The sequence below is a fragment of the Eleutherodactylus coqui genome, chromosome 6 (assembly GCF_035609145.1).
Source record: "Eleutherodactylus coqui strain aEleCoq1 chromosome 6, aEleCoq1.hap1, whole genome shotgun sequence".
Taxonomy (NCBI): domain Eukaryota; kingdom Metazoa; phylum Chordata; class Amphibia; order Anura; family Eleutherodactylidae; genus Eleutherodactylus; species Eleutherodactylus coqui.
The window spans coordinates 1,563,524-1,587,952 of record NC_089842.1 but is presented as its reverse complement, the minus strand read 5'-3'; the positions used below and the strand labels follow the sequence as shown (position 1 = coordinate 1,587,952).

General features: G+C 51.4%; 1 protein-coding gene across 1 annotated transcript in view; it reads left to right on the top strand.

Annotated features, from left to right (window-relative positions):
• The first annotated feature begins 360 nt into the window (after positions 1–360).
• Positions 361–24,429, top strand: part of MPZL2 (myelin protein zero like 2) — a 41,834-nt gene continuing 17,765 nt past the window's right edge. Inside the window, exons 1-2 of the mRNA XM_066606033.1 lie at positions 361–498; positions 2,013–2,167. Coding sequence (XP_066462130.1) covers positions 444–498; positions 2,013–2,167 — 210 coding nt within the window. The 5' untranslated portion in view covers positions 361–443. The remainder of the gene's footprint in view (positions 499–2,012; positions 2,168–24,429) is intronic.

Sequence of the window (24,429 nt, the reverse complement as noted above, 5' to 3'; positions counted from 1 at the left end):
CCTACACATACTGCTGCGGACTGTGGCGCTCCTGTGATGCGGCAGCCGCAGCTCCTGCACGGCAAGCCTTATTAACCCCCCACTACTCCTCCTGCTGCTCATTGATCTCTATGGTGACAGTCTGCAGCAGATTTGCGCAGTTTCCGCCGCAGACATGTTGCGCGAATGTAAACTGTAGCGCTTCTCAAATTTGCAATGCAGATTCATTGCAGAAAGCTTTAGGTGTGAAGCTGTGCAGCGCGTCGCTCCCCTGCAGCCTGTGAAGGGGGCCTCATGCATGCGCCTGCCGCAGCGGACCACCATGCGCTCTCAGCTCTCGCTGTCCTTCCTGAATGTCTCACCTGCATTCCCAGTACAAGCAGCTCCTCCCAGTGTAACCGGAGCCAGCAGGACAGGTGGGGGCGCTGCTCCCGGGAGCCGGGCAGACATTCCAGCACACAGCCATGACCGCTCGCAGCTCCCTGGGGTTCGTGGTGCACCTAGCCCTGCTTGTGGCAGGTAAGTCCCCAGCACTCACCTGACTGATCTATGGAGGAAGGAGCACAAGCATTGGGATCGTTAACCCTATCATTGCCCTGCAGCCGGCTGGACTCTGACCACAGGGTGCAGACAGATGGGCAGCTGCCGCGGTCGTTGTGCGGCTGACGTCTGCCTGTCTTGTGCAGAGAGTGCAGACCTGTAGGGACGCGTTTCCCCGGCCGCTGTGAGCAGCACAGACAGCCCATCGTGTTCCGTCTGTTCACACCGGCGGTTTTCTCTTGCAGCAGTTGTGCAGTAAACGTACGCGCTGTCTTATGGGTTACGCCCGTCTCGCCCTCGCACCGCGCCAGGAGACTCTTACCGGTCGCTATGGAAATAACATCAGATTTTCTGGCGCATTTACCGCCATTTCTTTTTTCTGCAAAATGTATTTCACTCACAGGGCAGAGTGCATTATGGGGGAGCGCTGCGTACGGCGAGGATGATATATAGCCTTCAACTACCTCCGGCACTCCCATTGGTATACACGACCGCCGCTCCATCCTCGTGGCTGCTGGGAGTTCCAGCAGTCAGACAACAACCAATCAGATGCCGACGCGCCCTCCCCCTGCTCTCTACTGCCGACGCAACTCCCCCCCCCCCCCTGCTCTCTACCGCTGATGCACGCTCAATGCTCTCTACTGCACTCTTCCCCACTCCTTACTGCCGACACGCTTTCCCCCACTCTCTACTGCGCACCCCTCCTTCGGCTCTCTATTGCCAACGTGTCCCCTCCCCCAGGTCTCTACCACGCACTTGCCCACTTCTCCCCTGCTCTCTACTGCTGACGCGCCCACTCCCCCGGCTCTCTACTGCCAACCCGCCCCCTCCCCGACTTTCTACCACACACTTGCCCACTTCTCCCCCTACTCTCTACCGCTGATGCACGCTCCCCGCTCTTTACTAACAACACGATCTCTATGCGCACTTGCACACTCCTCCCCCACTCTCTACTGCCAACTCGCCTTCCCCTCCGCTCTCTACTGCCAACTCGCCCCCTGCTGACTCGCCCTCCGCCCGCTCTCTATTGTGCACCTGCTCACTCCTCCCCCATCTTTCTGCTACCAACTCACCCTTTCTCCCGCTCTCTACTGCTGACTCGCCCTCTCCCCGCCTCTCTACTGCCGACTCCCCCTCCCCCTGGACACCTACCCAGTCCTCCCCCGCTCTTTACTGTTGACGAGCCCTCCCCCGCTCTCTACTGCTGATGCGCGCTCCTCGCTTTCTACTGTGCACTTGCCCGCTCCTCCCCTGCTCTCTACTGCTGATGCGCTCTACCCACTCTCTATTGCCGACTCGCCCTCTCCCCTGCTCTCCACTGCCAACAGAGCAACCAATCACAGGGCAGCTTTGATTTTAGCACAGCAGCTTTAGGAATGAAAGCTGCGCTGTGATTGGTTGCTGTGGGCGGCATGGACGTCTCAATGTTAGACAGTTGTAGTAAGTGAGGCTGCGGTCGTCTGGTCTTTGTCTGATCTCTTTCTCCTCCTCAGCCTCGGCGATGGAAGTCTACACGCCAAAGGAGCTCCAGGCCAAGAATGGGACCGACGCCCGCCTGAAGTGCACGTACAGCTCTGCTGAGCCCCAGAGTGATGGCCTGATTGTGTCCTGGACGTTCCGCCCTCTTCTGGGGGGCAGCGAGGAGACGGTACGTAGAAGCGCCGAGTATTGCTGGCGACGCCCATCTGTTTGTTCTTCGTAAAGATGTGATTCATAGAGGAAGGCAAGATGTAAACCAGTTGAGCTTGTGGAGTACTGATTCGTGTGAGCACATGTGCCGCTCGCTGAGACGCCACAGCACGCCGAGCGCCAATCACATCCCCAGCGAGAGCCACACAGAAGTAGATGTAAAAATCCAAGCCACAAGTCTCTACCTGCCGCAGCTGTAAACTACTGAGGGCCCGAAGGCAGGGCAGGTCATCCATAGTAGATACGTGGGTGCTGCTGCCCAGGACCCTCGCCCATTAGCTGTCCTCTGGGCTGCTGTACTTGTGCGCTGATGTGGCCAGGAAGCGGACAGCGCCATTCTCTCTACGGTGGCCAGGCTTGGTATTGCCATTAAGATGAATTTGTCCATTGGATAATTATTCCGTATGAAGGTGCTGAGAAATGCGCAAGCGCTCCTGTGTCCGTGAGAGGGTTCGGCGTCGGGGAATGTTTGTGGTTTTTCGTATTGTATAGCTTTAAATCTGTAATAGAGCTGGGAGGGCCGAGGGGAGACGGTCTCGCTGCGTGCCGGCGGTCCGCCCTCCACCCGGCAATATAAGAGAAGACGTGAAGATCTACACCTGCGGCCCTACAGGAGGGTGAGCAAGAGTCTCGCTGCTGCGGCGGGCGGGTGAGCTGCATTACAAAGTATCAGTTTTAGGGCGTGTATATTTCTGCAACCAGATTCTTGCAGTCGTCTTCTTTCCATTCTCCGCTCTAAGATGTCGGCTTCTCCTCCATGGGGTCGTGCAGACAGCGGGTCACACGGAGACCTCAGAAGTGATTCCTCTTGGTCAGGTTGGTAGTATGACATAAATACATACATACATATCGGCTGTTCTTCACTTGGCAGCTACAGTTGGACCACTTCTTCGTTTTGGGACGGGCGCCATGATGCTTCAGAGCAGATGAATCGTCTCCTTTGTGGAAGTTTTCCTGCTTTTCTTTGTCAGGTCGATCTTCTGTTTCACTAACGGCGCAGCAGAGTCGGTGACGGGCCATCTGTTCCGGCGGCGGTGTTGGCACTACTTCCATACAGAATCTTTGTATGAGACCCGCAGCTAAACAAAGTGTAACCCTCAGCATTCAGTGCTTTGTGGGTGGCATGACCAGTGGTCTGCTGGCTAGCCATGGTGCCGGTCTTGCATGCCGCCTGGACTACTGGTGGCGCTACTCTAGTGGCCCGGAGTGTATCAGATCACTGTTCAGACTGGTGGATTCTGCAGTGTGATGTGCAATGACTCAGGTCACAAAAGGGTTAATGTCCGGTGTTGTATCAGTCTAGTCTGGTTATGTGTATTGTTCTTCCTAACCTGCTGCGTGTGCGCGTGATGTGAAGTGAGTCAGGTGATAGGGGGAGGAGCTAGACAGTGGAGTGGTAGTCGGGAGGAAGACGTAAAGGAGGTAGTTGGAGAGTGGAGATGCGATGCAGAAGCAGAGCTGTGTGAGGAGGCAGGAGTCTTGGAGCTTACCCGTGCCTTACCCTCCAACAGCACCAGAAGGCCTTCCCTTTGGAGCGGTCGGGGAGCAGATCCTGTTTTCCTGGAGTTGGCAGTGGCGTGCACACGGTTCCTCCATAGATCTGCTAAGGAGTGAATGTGAGAGAGACTGTAGAGCTGGAGTTGGGGAGTAAGGAGTTATTTAAGAGAGGAACTGTACTGAGACATGTGCCTAGTTTTACAACCGGAGCACTCCAACAAGGGTCCGTTAGATAACTTAGACTACAGACCAGAGATGAGCGAGCATACTCATTAAGGACAGATACTCGAGCGAGTATTGTCCTTTTCGAGTACCTGCCCGCTCATAAGAAAAGATTCGGGTGCCGGCGGGGGTGAGCGCTGTGTTGCAGGAGGAAGCAGAGGGGAGAGAGAGATCTCCCCCCTGTCCCCCTCCCCCCCCCCCCCGTCCCGTCCCATCCCGCTCTCCTCCCCGCCCCCCGACGGCACCCGAATCTTTTCTCACGAGTGGACAGGTACTCGAAAAGGACAATACTCGCTCGAGTATTTGTCCTTAATGAGTATGCTGGCTTATCTCTACTGCGGACGCATCAAAAGAGAGAGAGAGACTTCTGGATATAAACTTGTAAGGGAAGAATTTAAGAACAAGTGTTTGCATGCTTTTACTTAAGACTGTTGAAACCGTGTAATGGAACCGCACTGTATGAATAAGGGGAAAATACGTGTGCCTCCGGTTTTGGAAAAATGTATTCCTTTGTCAGCTTTTATATTTACACTCAACATTGGAAAGGGGCACTGGCGTCACGAAGACAATCCGGTATGAGCGGTTCCCTGCGTGTTACTTACAGGACCTGTGAGCGGCGGGTTTAACTAGGCTTTGCGGCCTTGGAGGAGAAGGTGGTAGAGCCGCCTAGGACAAAAGTAAGTGTTCTATCCCGCCATCTTCCCCAGCGCCAAGAATGGTACTAGGCCACTGCACTGCCGTCGCAGAATGTGTAGACTCGGGGTATGCTCACACCAGCTAATTCACAGCAGGAAATAAATGTGGATATGCTGCAGTTTCGCCATTTGCATTGTGAACGCTGTACAGCAACAATCGGCAGCAAACAATTAATATTTAAAATCCACACTGCACTGCGCTTGTCTTCCTATGAAGGAATTCCTGGGGTAGCTTCACGCTGCCGCGGCCGCCTACAGTCCTGCCTGCTTGCAGGTAGCGGGAGGGCTCCGCAGCAGTCATCCTGGGAGCACTCCGCAGCGGGGGGAGAGAGGCCTCCATGGAGGGATAGGCCAACCGCACGGTTAGGCTATGAGGAGCTCCGACGGCCTGGCAATGGGCTGGGTCTCCCTCACTACCCCAAAGAGGAGGGAGAGTCTCTCTGGGAGGAATCCAAGTAGGTGGCCGGGTCCAGCGGTGTTAGGTCGGCCTTAGTCTGATTGGTGGGCAGGACTTACCACAGCAGATGGCATGAGGGAGCCTAGTTCTACGGTGAGCTCTCTTCATGAAGTACAAGTTGGGGATTACATCAGTCGGCGGGAGAGACAGAGGCAAGAGAAGAAGAGGGTTTGCAGCAAATCTGGTTGGCTGTACAGCATGTGCGACGGAGCGGGCAGTGGTCGGCTGACCCGGCATCTGGTAGGAGTTCCATGGAGTCTGAAGCGTCGCCTCCATCCATATTATCTATCTCCATGGTGCAGCAATACCAGCAATGACCATGCAGCAAGCGGAGGAGGGTCCAGCAGTCCCAAGTACCGATCATCTGCATTCCGGGTTACCTGCTGGTGGGCTCATGGCTCCTGCACAGCCTGGTATGTGTCCGTGTCCTGTTAGCTGTAAGGGCAGTTCATGGGTGTTTGGGGTCTCCACTGGGGTCTGACATTAGCCAGGGTGGCGGGGACCTGAGGGCATTGTTGGGCAGTGTTAGGGACTTGGTGTGAGAGGGGAGCTGTGGTTGGCTTGCCGGGTTATCCTTCACCGCTGTTGGCATGGATAACCCGTTCAACTTCATTTGCTATTCTGGATGGGGGACGTATGCCAGGTAGCCAGTTGGTGGCAGGCTATCAGCGGGCAGCCGGGTTGACGGTAGCGGTGCAGACAGAGGGATACGCTTGGATGATAAAGCAAAAGACAAGGCACTTATTTGCTTTCAGGGTCCGTTGGGAGCAGGAAGTAAGGGAAAAAATATGGTGGGATGAATACGTGGGGATTATTTTCTCTCCTCCCTTTGGAGAAATCAGATACAGGAAAGTGGAGTGATTGTAAAGAGACGGAAGAGAGGCAGAGATGGCGCCTGACCCCGCAGACGTTGGCCAACTGGCTGCAGACTTGTGGTATTTTAGCTAGTGTGGTTGGAGAGTGCCGGACAACTGTTCAGCTCTGCCTCGCTATATGGATTCAATGCGTTTGGCATTCATGGGGTCAGGCGTGGCTTCAATCCAACAACCCGTTTAGACAGCGTAAAGCAGTCCATCCTAACATTCAGTGGGACCATAAGGACATTTGCCTATGAATATGGGTCATGGCGCCATTGCGTTATGGGCTGTCCTTTCAAGGGGCCGCCAAGTCTTTGGGCACAGACAGTACTGCCAGTGGCTCCATACAGGAGGGCCAGTCCTCTGGACAGAAATCAGGACTCTGTTGGCAATGTAATGGGGGACAGTGTAAATTTGGAACCGTTAGTAAGTTGTAACCCATCTGCTCGCGCTGCACTGGCGCCTCACTTGGGTCATCCCACAGTTTTGAAAGGGGAAGGCAAAAGGCACAACTGGTGCTGGACAAAGGGACGACTGCCCTGAGGCTTCCAGAGATGGTCCTCTATCTGAACAGGTTTCCAGATGGGGCTAAGGGTGACTACCCGCTGCAGTTTTGTTTCACTGCGAAATTCGCAGCGTTTTTTTCCCTGCAGGGGTCTATGGGACTTGTAATGTTAACATCGCGATTCCGCAGTAAAGCTGAAACTCTATATTCAGGTTTTAAAGAGGGTTTCAGAATTCCATCCTCTTCGCGGTTAAAAAAGCAAGGTAGAGGGTACACCTGCCACTCTCACCGCTGCTGGCCGCACTGATTGTCTGTGATGCGTTCCGGCCGCAGGGAGGATGAGGACTGATTGCGGGATGGCGGCTACCTCTTCCGTTTCAGCGGCCGCCTACCAGCCCCGAGCATCCAGGGCCCTGTGTGCTCCCTTAAGGCGGCTCCCCTGCGCACACCTAGTGCCCATGTGTCGGCCCCGCCGCTGACGATGTTGCTGTGGTCCGGCAGCGCACTCTGATCCCTGCTCTGCTGCTGCACCGTGCTTACAGCCTGCTGTCACAGTGCCTTCCCACCATCGCCGGGCCCTCCATACTGCTGCCGCCGTCATCATTAAGTGACATGCTGGGGTCCGCTAATGGCCTGCAGGAGAAGCTGAGTAGTACGAGAATGTGCCAGCGCCGCCGCTCACGATCCTGCTGTGGTCCGGCGGCGCACTCCCATCCCTCCAGTGCTGCTACACTGTGCGTCCTGCCGGGTCTGACAGTGCCTTCAGTCGCCGCTGCGCCCTCCCTGCCGCGGGTGGCATCTGTAAGTTGCATGTGCGGGGAGGGGGGGGGGGGCACTAGTGGGCTGCAGTAGAAGCCGCCTCACTGCTTTGTAGCCCCAGCAGCGGCCGACGCTGTATGACTTGATAGGTTTTATTACCTTCCAGGACCTACTGCCTTGGCAGCTGTCTAGCCAATCAGCTACAGGGGGCGTCACCCCCCTGTCAATCTTGACTCCACCAGGACTTCCTGGTGGCGTCAAGATGAACTAATACCAGTTCCTAAAAAGACTGAAGCCCCTCCACTTGTCTTGGGTTTCTTAGTCTCACTATTGACACGGACTTGATAAAATGTAGGCTGCCAGGAGATAAATTGGACTCTTTGCATTAAGACATTAGTAGGCCCGTCGCTTGAATAAGATTTTAGGTAAGCTCAGTTTAGTGCCGGATCACGTCCGTGGGAAGGGTTTTTGCCGCAGATTGGTAAGTGATACGTCAGGGATAAAATCGTCCCATCATTCCATTCGTCTAAACAAGGAGCACAAGGCAGACTTGGACGTCTGGTTGTCTTTTCTTGAGCAATGTAACGGCTGATCATTGATAATGGCGCAGATGATTGATACTTTTGATTGCGAGCTGTTCACTGATGCGGCGGCAAGCGCGGTGCGTTTTGTCAAGGGCCGTGGTGTGTCGCTCCATGGCCACAGTCTAGGGTGGGAGCTAGCCTTGTTAAAAGCTTGGTGTTGTTGGAACTCTTCCCTATTGTGATGGCGGTGGAGTTACGGGGTGAATGGTTTTGTAATAAAAAAGTTAAGTTTCATTGTGACAACTTGGGGTTCCATTAACAACACAACAGCGTCCCCTCCCCCGTTGTCTGTCTGTTAGGGCATCTGCTGTTGTCTTGCTTTTCCTTGAATGTGTGGTTGGTGGAAGTTCATGTAGAAGGGGTTAATAAGCGTTTCAGATCCTTAGCGCCGGAAGCAGGAGGGAAACCTTGCCCTCCTCAACTTTGGAGATGTGTAGTGAGTCATCTGATTCAGGGGTCATTGGCGCCGGGTACGTAGATGGCGTATGAGGTGGTGTGTTGGGAATGGGAGCAATAGGTTGACTGGTTGGGTGCGTACGGATGAGGTAGGGGTGCTGTCGTATTTATTGACAGAAGCTTCGGTTATCAGATGGTCTACAGCAAAAGTTAATTGTTTCATAGCAGCCGTGGCCTCTGTGTTAGATGTAAGGGCGTCGGGGATATAATGAATTTGTTTAGTTGGCCAGGCCATACGAGGGTTTAGACAGAGCAACATTACAAAGGCCAAGCGTAGGCGCATTTCATTTCACTTACTAGGGTGTTTGGGCGGCCTGGAATCCATCTGGTTTACTTATAAAGAGGTCATTTTAGTTTGTCTTGCTCTCTTTGGCGTTTTCCATGTGAGTGAATTAGCATCTCCCAGCACAAAATTGGGGAAAGGGATCCTGAGTTTCGATGTACTTCTGGGGGATCATTTGGCAATTTGGGTTGGAAAAAATGTACCAGTTTGGTAGTGGCGGACGTAGTTAGAAAGGGGAAATGGAAGGGATTCGTAGAGGTGGACATAGTATGAGCAGTACAGTGAGACGTGACTCTGCTATACCTGAGTCATGTGAAGGTGGCCAGGCGGTACGAATACTGAGGAACAAACCTTCATTCGGTCTGACTTCCCGCACCAGTAGCTGAGCTAAATAAAGCTTTGGTCACATCTGCATCGGAGGAGCCTTCTGCGGGTGCAGATCCATCTGGGGATCCCGGAGGAGAGAACTCGGCATGCTGCACTATTTCATCTGGGAAATGCCAAAGGATATGAGGGAAGCCTGATGGACGCTATTGTAGTCAGTGGGGTCTGTCAGGCTCCCTTTGCTTCCATCGTGGGACGAATCTGGCTTCCTGTGATGGAACAGATGAACGGACAACTAAATGCTCATGTGATCAGAGCCGGAGTGCGTTCTCATTGGAGCGCGGCGAGACGAGCGGCTGCCGGCAGACACTTCTGGTGTCCTTTGTCTCCCTGCTAAAAACTGGGATTGGATACAAAATCATCCTCCAGCACATTCCTCATGACTCAATATTAGTGGAGGGCACTTGACTTACACCACATGGATGGCCCTCCAACAATAACCAAAATATGTTTCCTGTGATCCTTGTTGATCGTTCCGTAGAGATTAGAGGACCGTTAGAGATAACTGATGAAAAATTGTACTCCACATCTAAATATCCCACGGAGATCTTCCCAACCTCCTACCAAATGGTTCTTTGTAAAGACGTCTTATCACTTCACAACGCGCTGAGGAAGAATCTTGGGACTGCATCACAGATAATCGAATTAAAGGGTTCCCGCAGTCCATCAGAGCGCATTAGTGTCCAAGAGAACACTTACAAAGGTGGTGTATGACCCCTGACCAGAGACATCCTACTCTTCAAGCCCAAATACCCACAGGAGGTGCCCCCGGGCCCTGGCACGTGCATCCAGATCTGGTGGCCATCCCCCTCCCTTTCTCAAACCCTTCTGGGACTCCATTCTCAAAATCTCAATCCAGTTAATCTAATTAAATGACCCCCCCCCCCCCACCACCACCACCCCAAACTCTTCCCGTCAACCATTAGGCAATTACTACAGGCTGATCAACCAGCTCTTTCCTGCAGGCCGGAGATGAATTACCTGGAGGCCCTCGGTGCCCGTCAGCCCGCAGCTGGTTAATACCTGATGGGAGAAGCTGCAGCCATGGACACACAATCTTTTACAGGACTCTTGATGGACGTTCTGCTCCTCTCTTTCCTCCTCTCCTTGAACGACTTCTCTTAACAACTCCTGAAAGACCGTCCAGCATCAACCTGCGAGCAGCGAGGCTCAAACAATGAGGACTCAGTAGTAAAGGGGACGTATTGTCCGCCCAGGAATAAATGGTTTGCTCGGGTTACCGATTGGCGATCCCGCGGCTCCAGCTGCCGTACAGTACAACACCAGTATGGAAAGTGTTCACAGTGACTCTCCGGTCGGTCCAGGAAGAGGCAGTCTAGTCAGCTGGTGCCTCCTTGCTCCATGTTCTCGGTCCTACCACTGTTCAAAGCACATGCCGGCCAATCGGGACTGTACGTGCTGTCATAAAGGACTTTGCCGCTTTCTGCTGACTTCTTCAGTTTTTACTTTGTTACAGAATAGGAAAAAGAAAATTCTAATAGAAATGCACTTAAAATTCTACTCGCGTACCTGTCTGTGGAGGAGACATTATACAGTATTACTACAGCAGCGTCTCCTCATGTCTGTCAGTGTCTGTGGAGCAGACATTATACAGTATTACTACAGCAGCGTCTCCTCATGTCTGTCAGTGTCTGTGGAGCAGACATTATACAGTATTACTACAGCAGCGTCTCCTCATGTCTGTCACTGTCTGTGGAGGAGACATTATACAGTATTACTACAGCAGCGTCTCCCCATGTCTGTCAGTGTCTGTGGAGGAGACATTATACAGTATTACTACAGCAGCGTCTCCTCATGTCTGTCAGTGTCTGTGAAGGAGGAGACATTATACAGTATTACTACAGCAGCGTCTCCTCATGTCTGTCAGTGTCTGTGGAGGAGCAGACATTATACAGTATTACTACAGCAGCGTCTCCTCATGTCTGTCAGTGTCTGTGGAGCAGACATTATACAGTATTACTACAGCAGCGTCTCCTCATGTCTGTCAGTGTCTGTGGAGGAGGAGACATTATACAGTATTACTACAGCAGCGTCTCCTCATGTCTGTCAGTGTCTCTGGAGGAGACATTATACAGTATTACTACAGCAGCGTCTCCTCATGTCTGTCAGTGTCTGTGGAGGAGACATTATACAGTATTACTACAGCAGCGTCTCCTCATGTCTGTCAGTGTCTGTGGAGGAGCAGACATTATACAGTATTACTACAGCAGTGTCTCCTTATGTCTGTCAGTGTCTATGGAGGAGAAGACATTATACAGTATTACTACAGCAGCGTCTCCTCATGTCTGTCAGTGTCTGTGGAGGAGACATTATACAGTATTACTACAGCAGCGTCTCCTCATGTCTGTCAGTGTCTGTGGAGGAGCAGACATTATACAGTATTACTACAGCAGCGTCTCCTCATGTCTGTCAGTGTCTGTGGAGGAGACATTATACAGTATTACTACTGCAGCGTCTCCTCATGTCTGCAAGTGTCTGTGGAGGAGCAGACATTATACAGTATTGCTATAGCAGCGTCTCCTCATGTCTGTCAGTGTCTGTGGAGGAGCAGACATTATACAGTATTACTACAGCAGCGTCTCCTCATGTCTGTCAGTGTCTGAGGAGGAGACATTATACAGTATTACTACAGCAGCGTCTCCTCATGTCTGTCAGTGTCTGTGGAGGAGACATTATACAGTATTACTACAGCAGCGTCTCCTCATGTCTGTCAGTGTCTGTGGAGGAGGAGACATTATACAGTATTACTACAGCAGCGTCTCCTCATGTCTGTCAGTGTCTGTGGAGGAGCTGACATTATACAGTATTACTACAGCAGCGTCTCCTCATGTCTGTCAGTGTCTGTGAAGGAGGAGACATTATACAGTATTACTACAGCAGCGTCTCCTCATGTCTGTCAGTGTCTGTGGAGGAGCAGACATTATACAGTATTACTACAGCAGCGTCTCCTCATGTCTGTCAGTGTCTGTGGAGGAGCAGACATTATACAGTATTACTACAGCAGCGTCTCCTCATGTCTGTCAGTGTCTGTGGAGGAGCAGACATTATACAGTATTACTACAGCAGCGTCTCCTCATGTCTGTCAGTGTCTGTGGAGGAGCAGACATTATACAGTATTACTACAGCAGCGTCTCCTCATGTCTCAGTGTCTGTGAAGGAGCAGACATTATACAGTATTACTACAGCAGCGTCTCCTCATGTCTGTCAGTGTCTGTGGAGGAGACATTATACAGTATTACTACAGCAGCGTCTCCTCATGTCTATCAGTGTCTGCGGAGGAGACATTATACAGTATTACTACAGCAGCGTCTCCTCATGTCTGTCAGTGTCTATGGAGGAGACATTATACAGTATTACTACAGCAGCGTCTCCTCATGTCTGTCAGTGTCTGCGGAGGAGACATTATACAGTATTACTACAGCAGCGTCTCCTCATGTCTGTCAGTGTCTGTGGAGGAGACATTATACAGTATTACTACAGCAGCGTCTCCTCATGTCTGTCAGTGTCTGTGGAGCAGACATTATACAGTATTACTACAGCAGCGTCTTCTCATGTCTGTCAGTGTCTGTGGAGGAGCAGACATTATACAGTATTACTACAGCAGCGTCTCCTCATGTCTGTCAGTGTCTGTGGAGCAGACATTATACAGTATTACTACAGCAGCGTCTCCTCATGTCTGTCAGTGTCTGTGGAGGAGCAGACATTATACAGTATTACTACAGCAGCGTCTCCTCATGCGTAGAGCTATAGTGGAATACCAACTCCAACATGGGCGGTATAGTGGTAGTCGGCCTCCCCAATTCTTTACCGAGGAGTGGGCCTGGATGGCAGGTATCTGCCAGGTCCTCGGAAACTTTGAGGAGTCTACCCAGATGGTGAGCGGCGATGCTGCAACCATTAGCGTTATCACCCCGCTGCTATGCCTGCTAAGAAGTTCGCTGCAAAGCATAAAGGCCGACGCTTTGCAGTTGGAACAGGAGACGGGGGATGAGAATATGTCGCTTGATAGCCAGACCACCCTCATGTCTATATCTCAGCGCGTGGAGGAGGAGGAGGAAAAGGAGGGGGAGGAGGAGGGGGGAAGAGACAGCTGGGTACCCATGCTGCTTGCCTCTCATCTGCTCAGCGTGTATGGGCTGAAGAGGAGGAGGAGGATCCTGAAAGTGATCTTCCTAGTGAGGACAGCGATGTGTTGCATACTGGTAGCCTGGCACACATGGCTGACTTCATGTTAGGCTGCCTTTCTCGTGACCCTTGCATTAGACGCATTCTGGCCAACACTGATTACTGGGTGTACACCCTTCTCGACCCACGGTATAAGGAAAACCTTTCCACTCTCATTCCCGAAGAGGAAAGGGGTATGAAAGTGATGCAATACCACAGGGCCCTGGTGGACAAACTGATGGTAAACTTCCCATCTGACAGTGCTAGTGGCAGAAGACGCAATTCCGAGGGCCAAGTAGCAGGGGAGGTGCGGAGATCAGGCAGCATGTCGAACGCAGGCAGGGGAACACTCTCCAAGGCTTTTGCCAGCTGTATGGCTCCCCAGCAAGACTGTGTCACCACTCGCCAGTCAAGGCTGAGTCGAGAGGAGCACTGTAAAAAGATGTTGAGGGAGTACATAGCCGATCGTACCACCATCTTCCGTGATGCCTCTGCTCCATACAACTATTGGGTGTCAAAGCTGGACACGTGGCACGAACTTGCGCTGTATGCCCTGGAGGTGCTGGCTTGCCCTGCCGCTAGCGTCTTGTCAGAGAAGGTGTTTAGTGCAGCTGGGGAAATCATCACGGATAAGCGTACCCGCCTGTCAACTGCCAGTGCCGACATGCTTACACTCATAAAGATGAACAAAGGCTGGATTTCCCCAGACTTCTCTTCTCCACCAGCGGAGAGCAGCGGAACCTAAAGATTCTTTTCGCTGCAACCAGAGAAAAAAGCATTCTCTATCCCTGGAAAAAAAGAGGGAATTAGCTTTATCAATCTCTCTCGGATATTAGTCCTTTCCCTCCTCCTCCTCCTACTCCTCCTGAAACATCATGTCCTCACGCTGAACTGCCAATTTTTCTGTGGCCCAAAAGGCTCTGCTTTCAATTTTTTTTACAATTTTTCAAAGTTTCAAAAGTATTGATACTTTAACATAAACCAATTTTTTTCACAGTTCTGCCTCCAGGCTCTCTTACAAATTAAGCAACAGTGAGCTATATTTTTAAAAAATATTTATGGGTTTCACCTGACCTCGCGGTTGAGCAATTTTTCAGGGGTGCACTTATACTCTTGGTACACTAATTTTTCTGGTCCTCGCCTATACTGCTATCTAACTAATTTTTCCAGACTTCGCCTACACTAATGGTACACCAATGTTTCAGGGGTTCACCTATACTCTTGCTACAGAAATTTTACTGGGGTCTGACTATACTTTTACTTCAGAAATGTTACTGGGGTCTGCCTATACTTCTGCTACAGAAATGTTTCAGGGTTTCGCCTATACTTCTGCTACAGAAATGTTACTGGGGTCTGCCTATACTGTTACTACAGAAATGTTACTGGGGTCTGCCTATACTTCTGCTACAGAAATGTTACTAGGGTCTGCCTATACTTCTGCTACAGAAATGTTACTGGGGTGTGCCTATACTGTTACTACAGAAATGTTACTGGGGTCTGCCTATACTGTTACTACAGAAATGTTACTGGGGTCTGCCTATAACTTTGCTACAGAAATGTTACTGGGTTCTGCCTATACTTCTGCTACAGAAATGTTACTGGGTTCTGCCTATACTGTTACTACAGAAATGTTACAGGGGTCCGCCTATACTTCTGCTACAGAAATGTTACAGGGGTCTGCCTATACTTCTGCTACAGAAATGTTACAGGGGTCTGCCTATACTGTTACTACAGAAATGTTACAGGGGTCCGCCTATACTTCTGCTACAGAAATGTTACAGGGGTCTGCCTATACTTCTGCTACAGAAATGTTACAGGGGTCTGCCTATACTTTTACTTCAGAAATGTTACTGGGGTCTGCCTATACATCTGCTACAGAAATGTTACTGGGGTCTGTCTATACTTCTGCTACAGAAATATTACAGGGGTCTGCCTATACTTCTGCTACAGAAATGTTACAGGGGTCTGCCAATACTTTTACTAAAGAAATGTTACAGGGGTCTGTTTATACCTTTGCTACAGGAATGTTACTGGGGTCTGTCTATACCAGACCTGGGCAAAGCACGGCCCGCGGGCCACATCCGGCCCGCTGAATAGCTCGGACCGGCCCGCAAAGAGTGTCCTGGTGACTCACCAATGAGTCCGGTGCTCATGTCCACGGGGAAAATCGGGCCCGCTACGGATTCTACATGTAGAATCTGCAGCGGGTCCCTCCTTCCCCCGCGGACATGAGCGCTGAAAATACAAATAAATGACAATAAACTCACCTCCCATCCGCTCCGTTTCTTCTCTTCGCGGCGGCGTCATCTTCTCTCGTCGCGGCCGGATCTTCATTCTTCGGCTCGGCGGATGTGCACGATGACGTCGGTGACGTGCCCCGCGCATGCGCCGGGCCGAAGCAAAATGATCCGGCCGCGGCTGAGAGAGGATGGCGCGGCGCCGAAGAGAAGAACCGGAGCGGGTAAGTAAAATGTGATTTTTGTGTCCCGCGGATCCGGACGGCTTCCATAGGCTTTTAAAATCACTTTTATTGACGATCCGCGGGTATTTATCTACCCGCGGGTGGTCAATGCATCCCTATGGGGTGCAGATCCGTGCGCGGGAGAAGAGTTAAAATCCGCTGCGGATTTTAATTCTTCTTTTCCTCGTGGACATGAGCCCTAAGGGCTCATGTCCACGGGCAAAATGAGATTTAAAATCCGCAGCGGATCTCCCGCGCGCGGATCCGCACCCCATAGGGATGCATTGACCACCCGTGGGTAGATAAATACCCGCGGATCGTCAATAAAAGGGATTTTAAAAAAAATGGAGCATGAAAAAATCTGGACCATGCTCCATTTTCGTGCGGGTCTCCCGCGGGGACGGCTCCCGCGGGCTTCTATTGAAGCCTATGGAAGCCGTCCGGATCCGCGGGAGACCTAAAATAGGAATTTCAAGGATTTACTCACCCGCAGCGGGCCGCGAAGCTCTGCTCTTCCTCACGGCCGCATCTCCCTTGCTTCGGCTTGGCGGATGTGCCCGGCGGATGCGCGCGGCACGTCGACGACGTGCCGGCGACGTGCCGCCGGCGTAAGGAATTCATCCGCCGGCCGAAAAAGAAAATCCAGCCGTGAGGAAGAGCAGAGCTTCGCCGCCCGCTACGGATAGGTAAATTCCTTTTTATTTGTATTTTCAGCGCTCATGTCCGCGGGGCAGGAGGGACCCGCTGCAGATTCTACATGTAGAATCCGTAGCGGGCCCGATTTTCCCCGTGGACATGAGGCCTAAGTGATGCCACTGTAACTTCTGAGTGGAGATGGGAGTGCTCCTTACCGCTCCCCTCTCCATTGGCAGACACGGGGGCCGCGCCGTAAAACGGGGTGAAACACCGGGTGTTCACCACGCCGTATTACAACGCCATTCATTTTCAATGGCGGACGTATTCTGGCCGCAAATCGGGCGGCTGGAATACGGCCCCATTAAGGCAATGTGCATGGAGCCTTCGTATGTTGGTCTGGCCCTCTAAAACCATTCCAATTTCTCATGTGGCCCCATGGGAAAATTAATTGCCCACCCCTGGTCTATACTATGGGTGCACTAAATCTTCCCATCGCGGTGCTTTACCTATCTGGCACAAATACACTGACTGACTAGGGCTTGAATTGTGGGCCGAGGCCAAGGTCGTTGGCGAGGTGAAACTCTCCCATGGTTGGGCACTCTGATTTCTTCCTGTGTAATACCATCTTTGTGCACTGACAGCATAGGCGAGCCCAAGGAACTCAAAGACTTACCCTTGCAGTGTTGAGCTATCTGTGTGGGGACACATGGATTTCCCATTGCTATTTAATTCAGGGCACCTTGGGTCACACAAGGTGGAGGCTGGGACCGAGCCTGACCCAGGGCCCTCTCACATACTTCCCACACAGAGTATAGCGGGTCCTGGTCATGGTTTCTTGACCTTGTAATGCCACCTCCTCCTCCAGCTTGGGGTCGGGGATCAGCACTGGGCAGCATGTATTTTCTCTCGTGTTACCACAGTTATCTGAGGCACTGGTTTGGGCCAAACAAGAAGAGCGTTACTGCATTCATGAGACGTTCACAGCTGTACTAGCATCGGAGTCCGCTTTATGCCCGCGATTGCTGAGGGTGTGGGCAGAGGCCTATGTCCTCGGCACAGTGAAAGTCTGCCATGTTTGAGCACTGTGATTTCTTCAGGTTTAATACTTTCCTTGGGTTCCTTCGGCTCGCCTATGCTGTGGGTGCACACAGACTTCCCATCGCAGTGTTTTACCCGTCTGGCACAAATACACTGACTGACTTGGGTAGGGTGCAGAGTGCAGATAGTTTGGGCCAAACAAGAAGAGCATTACTGCATTCATGAGACGTTCACAGCTGTACTAGCATCGTAGTCCGCTCTATGCCCGCGATTGCCGAGGCTGTGGGCCGAGGCCTATGTCCTGGGGGAAATGCAACTGCACCAGGTTGGGCCTGTGGAACTTGTTCCTGGTTAATCCCAGTCTTTGGAGCAGTGAAAGCAACCGCAAATAATTAAATGAGACGTTCACAGCTGCACTAGCATCGAAGTCCGCTTTATTCCCACGATTGCTGAGGGTGTGGGCAGAGGTCCTTGGCGGGGTGAAACTTTGCCACGTTAGGGCGCTGTGATTTCTTTATGCGTAATACCATCTTTAAAGGGGTTGTCCCGTGCCGAAACGGGTTGTTTTTTTTTCAACAGCTCCCCGTTCAGCGCGAGACAACCCCGATGCAGGGGTTAAAAAAGAAAACCGGACAGTGCTTACCTGAATCCCCGCGCTCCGGTGACTTCTTACTTACCTGGTGAAGATGGCCGCCGGGATCTTCTCCCTCGGTGGACCGCAGGGCTTTTGTGCGGTCCATTGCCGATTCCAGCCTCCTGATTGGCTGGAATCGGCACGTGACGGGGCGGAGCTACAAGGAGCCGCTCTCCGGCACGAGCGGCCCCATTCAGAAAAGAAGAAGACCGGACTGCGCAAGCGCGTCTAATCGGGCGATTAGACGCTGAAAATTAGACGGCACCATGGAGACGAGGACGCCAGCAACGGAACAGGTAAGTGAATAACTTCTGTATGGCTCATAATTAATGCACAATGTACATTACAAAGTGCATTAATATGGCCATACAGAAGTGTATACCCCCACTTGCTGCCGCGGGACAACCCCTTTAAGTTCCTGGGGCTCGCCTATGCTGTGGGTGCACAAAGACTTCCCATTGAGGTGTTTTACCTGTCTGACACAATCCCACTGACTGACTAGGGCAGAAATGTGGGCCGAGGCCCTTAGGCCTCATGTCCACGGGGAAAATCAGGCCCGCTACGGATTCTACATGGAGAATCTGCAGCGGGTCCCTCCTGCCCCGCGGACATGAGCGCTGAAAATAGGAATTTAAAAGAATTTACTCATCCGGAGCGGACCGGGAAGGTCTTCTCTTCCTCACGGCCGGATCTTCTTTTTCGGCCGGCGGATGAACTCGTCACGCCGGCGGCACGTCGCCGACGGGCCGCGCGCATGCGCCGGGCACATCCGCCAAGCCGAAGCAAGAAAGATCCGGCCGTGAGGAAGAGAAGACCTTCCCGGTCCGCTCCGGATGAGTAAATTCTTTTAAATTCCTATTTTAGGTCTCCCGCGGATCCGGACGGCTTCCATAGGCTTCAATAGAAGCCCGCGGGAACCGTCCCCGCGGGAGACCCGCACGAAAATGGAGCATGGTCCAGATTTTTTCATGCTCCATTTTTAAAAAAATCCCTTTTATTGACCATTTGCGGGTATTTATCTACCCGCGGGTGGTCAATGCATCCCTATGGGGTGCGGATCCGCGCGCGGGAGAAGAGTTAAAATCTGCTGCGGATTTCAATTCTTCTTTTGCCCGTGGACATGAGGCCTTAGCAGGGTGAAAGTCTGCCATGTTTGGGCACTGTAATTGCTTCATGTTTAATACTTTCCTTGGGTTCCTTTGGCTCGCCTATGCTGTGAGTGCACAAAGACTTCCCAGGGCGGTGTTTTACTTGACTGACACAAATACACTGACTGACTAGGGTAGAAATGTGGGCCGACAGCATAGGCGAGCCCAAGGAACTCAAAGACTTCCCATTGCGGTGTTGAGCTATCTGACACCTACACAGAATGAATAGTGTGGGGACACATGGATTTCCCATTGCTATGTAACTTGCGGCACCTTGGGTCACACAAGGTGGAGGCTGGGACCGAGCCTGACCCTGGGCCCGCTCACGTGCTTCCCACACAGAGTATTGCTGCATTGTGGAGATGTGTAGAAGTGCTGGCACCTGAGTCCCCTTTATGCCCTCGTTTGCGGCTCCTGACAATTTTGTGACGGAGGTACCATGGATTGGAATGATGATCGTACGTTAATTAATCATCTATTCTTATCAGCATTGTGGGCTATCGGCCACACTTTCAAAGAGGGTCACTGCCAGGCCCTGCCAACCCTCTGCAGTGTGTGCCTCCAATTCCTCCTCATGGCAGACGCACTTATAAATAGACATGAGGGTGGTGTGGCTATGCAGCGAGCGTGTGGCATGAGGGCAGCTGAAGGCTGCGCAGGGAAACTTTTGTGTGCGCTGTGGACGCAGGGTTGTGCGAGGGGTTGGGCAGCATGTAACCCAGGAGAAGAGGCAGCAGTGTCACCCGCAGGCAGTGATTGTCCTTGGTTGCAGGTAGTGTGGTGCTTAGCTAAGGTGTGCCATGCTAATGAGGGTTTGTCCAAAGTAAAAATTGTTGGGGGGGGGGGGGGCAGACTCTTGCCCCCATCTTGGCTTAATAGTGAGACCTGACAGCCTGAGATGCAGCCATGCATGATGCCCCTGCCCTTCCCTATATGTTTCTGTGGTGTTTCCATGACTTTCTGAGGTTTTCCAGAGTTTCACAAGTCATCACCTATGCGGAGCATCAGTCCCATACAAAAATGCTCGAGTCGCCCATTGACTTCAATGGGGTTCATTACTCGAAACGAGCTCTCGAGCATCGCGGAAAGTTCGACTCGAGCAACGAGCACCCGAGCATTTTGGTGCTCGCTCATCTCTAGTGTTAGGGGGTCACCAGGCCTGTCTATTATCTCTGCTATAGATTCCAAATATTGTCCATGATGCAAGAAGCCTCTTGAGATGTTGATTCCAGTCTCGAGAGGTCAAAGATAGTTTTAAACTTGAACTCCCAAATTCTTGTATTTCTTTGTGACTTGAAATTGCCTTTAAGTATAATAACTTTCATATCTTCTATGTTGTGTCCATGACCAGAAAAATGCTCAGTTGCAGGTAATTCTATCTTTCTCTCTTTAATTGTGTTGGGATGAGATCTCATCCTCGCTCTCAGTTTCTGTCCTGTTTCTCCAACATAAAGCCCCCTAACAGGAAATTTACTGCACATGATCAGGTACACAACATCAGAGGTGGAACATGTGACCATACCCCGGGATCTTATAGTCCTGCTGTGTGTTGGGGTTATGTATCCTGTCTGCGGTCCGTACATGTCAGCAGGTCTTACAGCTCCTTACATTACATGGATCTTATAGTCCTGCTGTGTGTTGGGGTTATGTATCCTGTCCGCGGTCCGTACATGTCAGCAGGTCTTACAGCTCCTTACATTACATGGATCTTATAGTCCTGCTGTGTGTTGGGGTTATGTATCCTGTCCGCGGTCCGTACATGTCAGCAGGTCTTACAGCTCCTTACATTACAGGGATCTTATAGTCCTGCTGTGTGTTGGGGTTATGTATCCTGTCCGCGGTCCGTACATGTCAGCAGGTCATACTGCTCCTTACATTACAGGGATCTTATAGTCCTGCTGTGTGTTGGGGTTATGTATCCTGTCCGCGGTCCGTACATGTCAGCAGGTCTTACAGCTCCTTACATTACATGGATCTTCTAGTCCTGCTGTGTGTTGGGGTTATGTATCCTGTCCGCGGTCCGTACATGTCAGCAGGTCTTACAGCTCCTTACATTACAGGGATCTTATAGTCCTGCTGTGTGTTGGGGTTATATATCCTGTCCGCGGTCCGTACATGTCAGCAGGTCTTACAGCTCCTTACATTACAGGGATCTTATAGTCCTGCTGTGTGTTGGGGTTATATATCCTGTCCGCGGTCCGTACATGTCAGCAGGTCTTACAGCTCCTTACATTACAGGGATCTTATAGTCCTGCTGTGTGTTGGGGTTATGTATCCTGTCTGCGGTCCGTACATGTCAGCAGGTTTTACAGCTCCTTACATTACAGGGATCTTATACTCCTGCTCTGTGTTGGGGTTATGTATCCTGTCTGCGGTCCGTACATGTCAGCAGGTCTTACAGCTCCTTACATTACAGGGATCTTATAGTCCTGCTTTGTATTGGGGTTATGTATCCTGTCTGCGGTCCGTACATGTCAGCAGGTCTTACAGCTCCTTACATTACAGGGATCTTATAGTCCTGCTGTGTGTTGGGGTTATGTATCCTGTCCGCGGTCCGTATATGTCAGCAGGTCTTACAGCTCCTTACATTACAGGGATCTTATAGTCCTGCTGTGTATTGGGGTTATGTATCCTGTCTGCGGTCCGTACATGTCAGCAGGTCTTACAGCTCCTTACATTACAGGGATCTTATAGTCCTGCTGTGTGTTGGGGTTATGTATCCTGTACGCGGTCCGTACATGTCAGCAGGTCTTACAGCTCCTTACATTACAGGGATCTTATAGTCCTGCTGTGTGTTGGGGTTATGTATCCTGTCCGCGGTCCGTACATGTCAGCAGGTCTTACTGCTCCTTACATTACAGGGATCTTATAGTCCTGCTGTGTGTTGGGGTTATGTATCCTGTCTGCGGTCCGTACATGTCAGCAGGTCTTACAGCTCCTTACATTAAAGGGATCTTATAGTCCTGCTGTGTGTTGGGGTTATGTATCCTGTCTGCGGTCCGTACATGTCAGCAGGTCTTACAGCTCCTTACATTACAGGATCTTATAGTCCTGCTGTGTGTTGGGGATCTGTATCCTGTCGGCGGTCCGTACATGTCAGCTGGTCTTACAGCTCCTTACATTACAGGGATCTTATAGTCCTGCTGTGTGTTGGGGTTATGTATCCTGTCTGCGGTCCGTACATGTCAGCAGGTCTTACAGCTCCTTACATTACAGGGATCTTCTAGTCCTGCTGTGTGTTGGGGATCCGTATCCTGTCTGCGGTCCGTACATGTCAGCAGGTCTTACAGCTCCTTACATTACAGGGATCTTATAGTCCTGCTGTGTGTTGGGGTTATATATCCTGTCCGCGGTCCGTACATGTCAGCAGGTCTTACAGCTCCTTACATTACAGGGATCTTATAGTCCTGCTGTGTGTTGGGGTTATATATCCTGTCCGCGGTCCGTACATGTCAGCAGGTTTTACAGCTCCTTACATTACAGGGATCTTATAGTCCTGCTGTGTGTTGGGGTTATATATCCTGTCCGCGGTCCGTACATGTCAGCAGGTCTTACAGCTCCTTACATTACAGGGATCTTATAGTCCTGCTGTGTGTTGGGGTTATATATCCTGTCCGCGGTCCGTACATGTCAGCAGGTCTTACAGCTCCTTACATTACAGGGATCTTATACTCCTGCTCTGTGTTGGGGTTATGTATCCTGTCTGCGGTCCGTACATGTCAGCAGGTCTTACAGCTCCTTACATTACAGGGATCTTATAGTCCTGCTGTGTATTGGGGATCTGTATCCTGTCTGCGGTCCGTACATGTCAGCAGGTCTTACTGCTCCTTACATTACAGGGATCTTATAGTCCTGCTGTGTGTTGGGGATCTGTATCCTGTCCGCGGTCCGTACATGTCAGCAGGTCTTACAGCTCCTTACATTACAGGATCTTATAGTCCTGCTGTGTGTTGGGGATCCGTATCCTGTCTGCGGTCCGTACATGTCAGCAGGTCTTACAGCTCCTTACATTACAGGGATCTTATAGTCCTGCTGTGTGTTGGGGTTATATATCCTGTCCGCGGTCCGTACATGTCAGCAGGTCTTACAGCTCCTTACATTACAGGGATCTTATAGTCCTGCTGTGTGTTGGGGATCTGTATCCTGTCTGCGGTCCGTACATGTCAGCTGGTCTTACAGCTCCTTACATTACAGGGATCTTATAGTCCTGCTGTGTGTTGGGGTTATGTATCCTGTCCGCGGTCCGTACATGTCAGCAGGTCTTACAGCTCCTTACATTACAGGGATCTTATAGTCCTGCTGTGTGTTGGGGTTATGTATCCTGTCCGCGGTCCGTACATGTCGGCAGGTCTTACAGCTCCTTACATTACAGGGATCTTATAGTCCAGCTGTGTGTTGGGGATCCGTATCCTGTCCGCGGTCCGTACATGTCGGCAGGTCTTACAGCTCCTTACATTACAGGGATCTTATAGTCCAGCTGTGTGTTGGGGATCCGTATCCTGTCCGCGGTCCGTACATGTCAGCAGGTCTTACAGCTCCTTACATTACAGGGATCTTCTAGTCCTGCTGTGTGTTGGGGATCCGTATCCTGTCCGCGGTCCGTACATGTCAGCAGGTTTTACAGCTCCTTACATTACAGGGATCTTATAGTCCTGCTGTGTGTTGGGGTTATATATCCTGTCTGCGGTCCGTACATGTCAGCAGGTCTTACAGCTCCTTACATTACAGGGATCTTATAGTCCTGCTGTGTGTTGGGGTTACGTATCCTGTCTGCGGTCCGTACATGTCAGCAGGTCTTACAGCTCCTTACATTACAGGGATCTTATAGTCCTGCTGTGTGTTGGGGTTATATATCCTGTCCGCGGTCCGTACATGTCAGCAGGTCTTACAGCTCCTTACATTACAGGGATCTTATAGTCCTGCTGTGTGTTGGGGTTATGTATCCTGTCCGCAGTCCGTACATGTCACCAGGTCTTACAGCTCCTCACATTACAGGGATCTTATAGTCCTGCTGTGTGTTGGGGTTATGTATCCTGTCTGTGGTCCGTACATGTCAGCAGGTCTTACAGCTCCTTACATTACAGGGATCTTATAGTCCAGCTGTGTGTTGGGGATCCGTATCCTGTCCGCGGTCCGTACATGTCGGCAGGTCTTACAGCTCCTTACATTACAGGATCTTATAGTCCTGCTGTGTGTTGGGGTTATGTATCCTGTCTGCGGTCCGTACAGGTCAGCTGGTCTTACAGCTCCTTATATTACAGGGATATCATAGTCCTGCTGTGTGTTGGGGTTATGTATCCTGTCCACGGTCCGTACATGTCAGCAGGTCTTACAGCTCCTTACATTACAGGGATCTTATAGTCCAGCTGTGTGTTGGGGATCCGTATCCTGTCCGCGGTCCGTACATGTCGGCAGGTCTT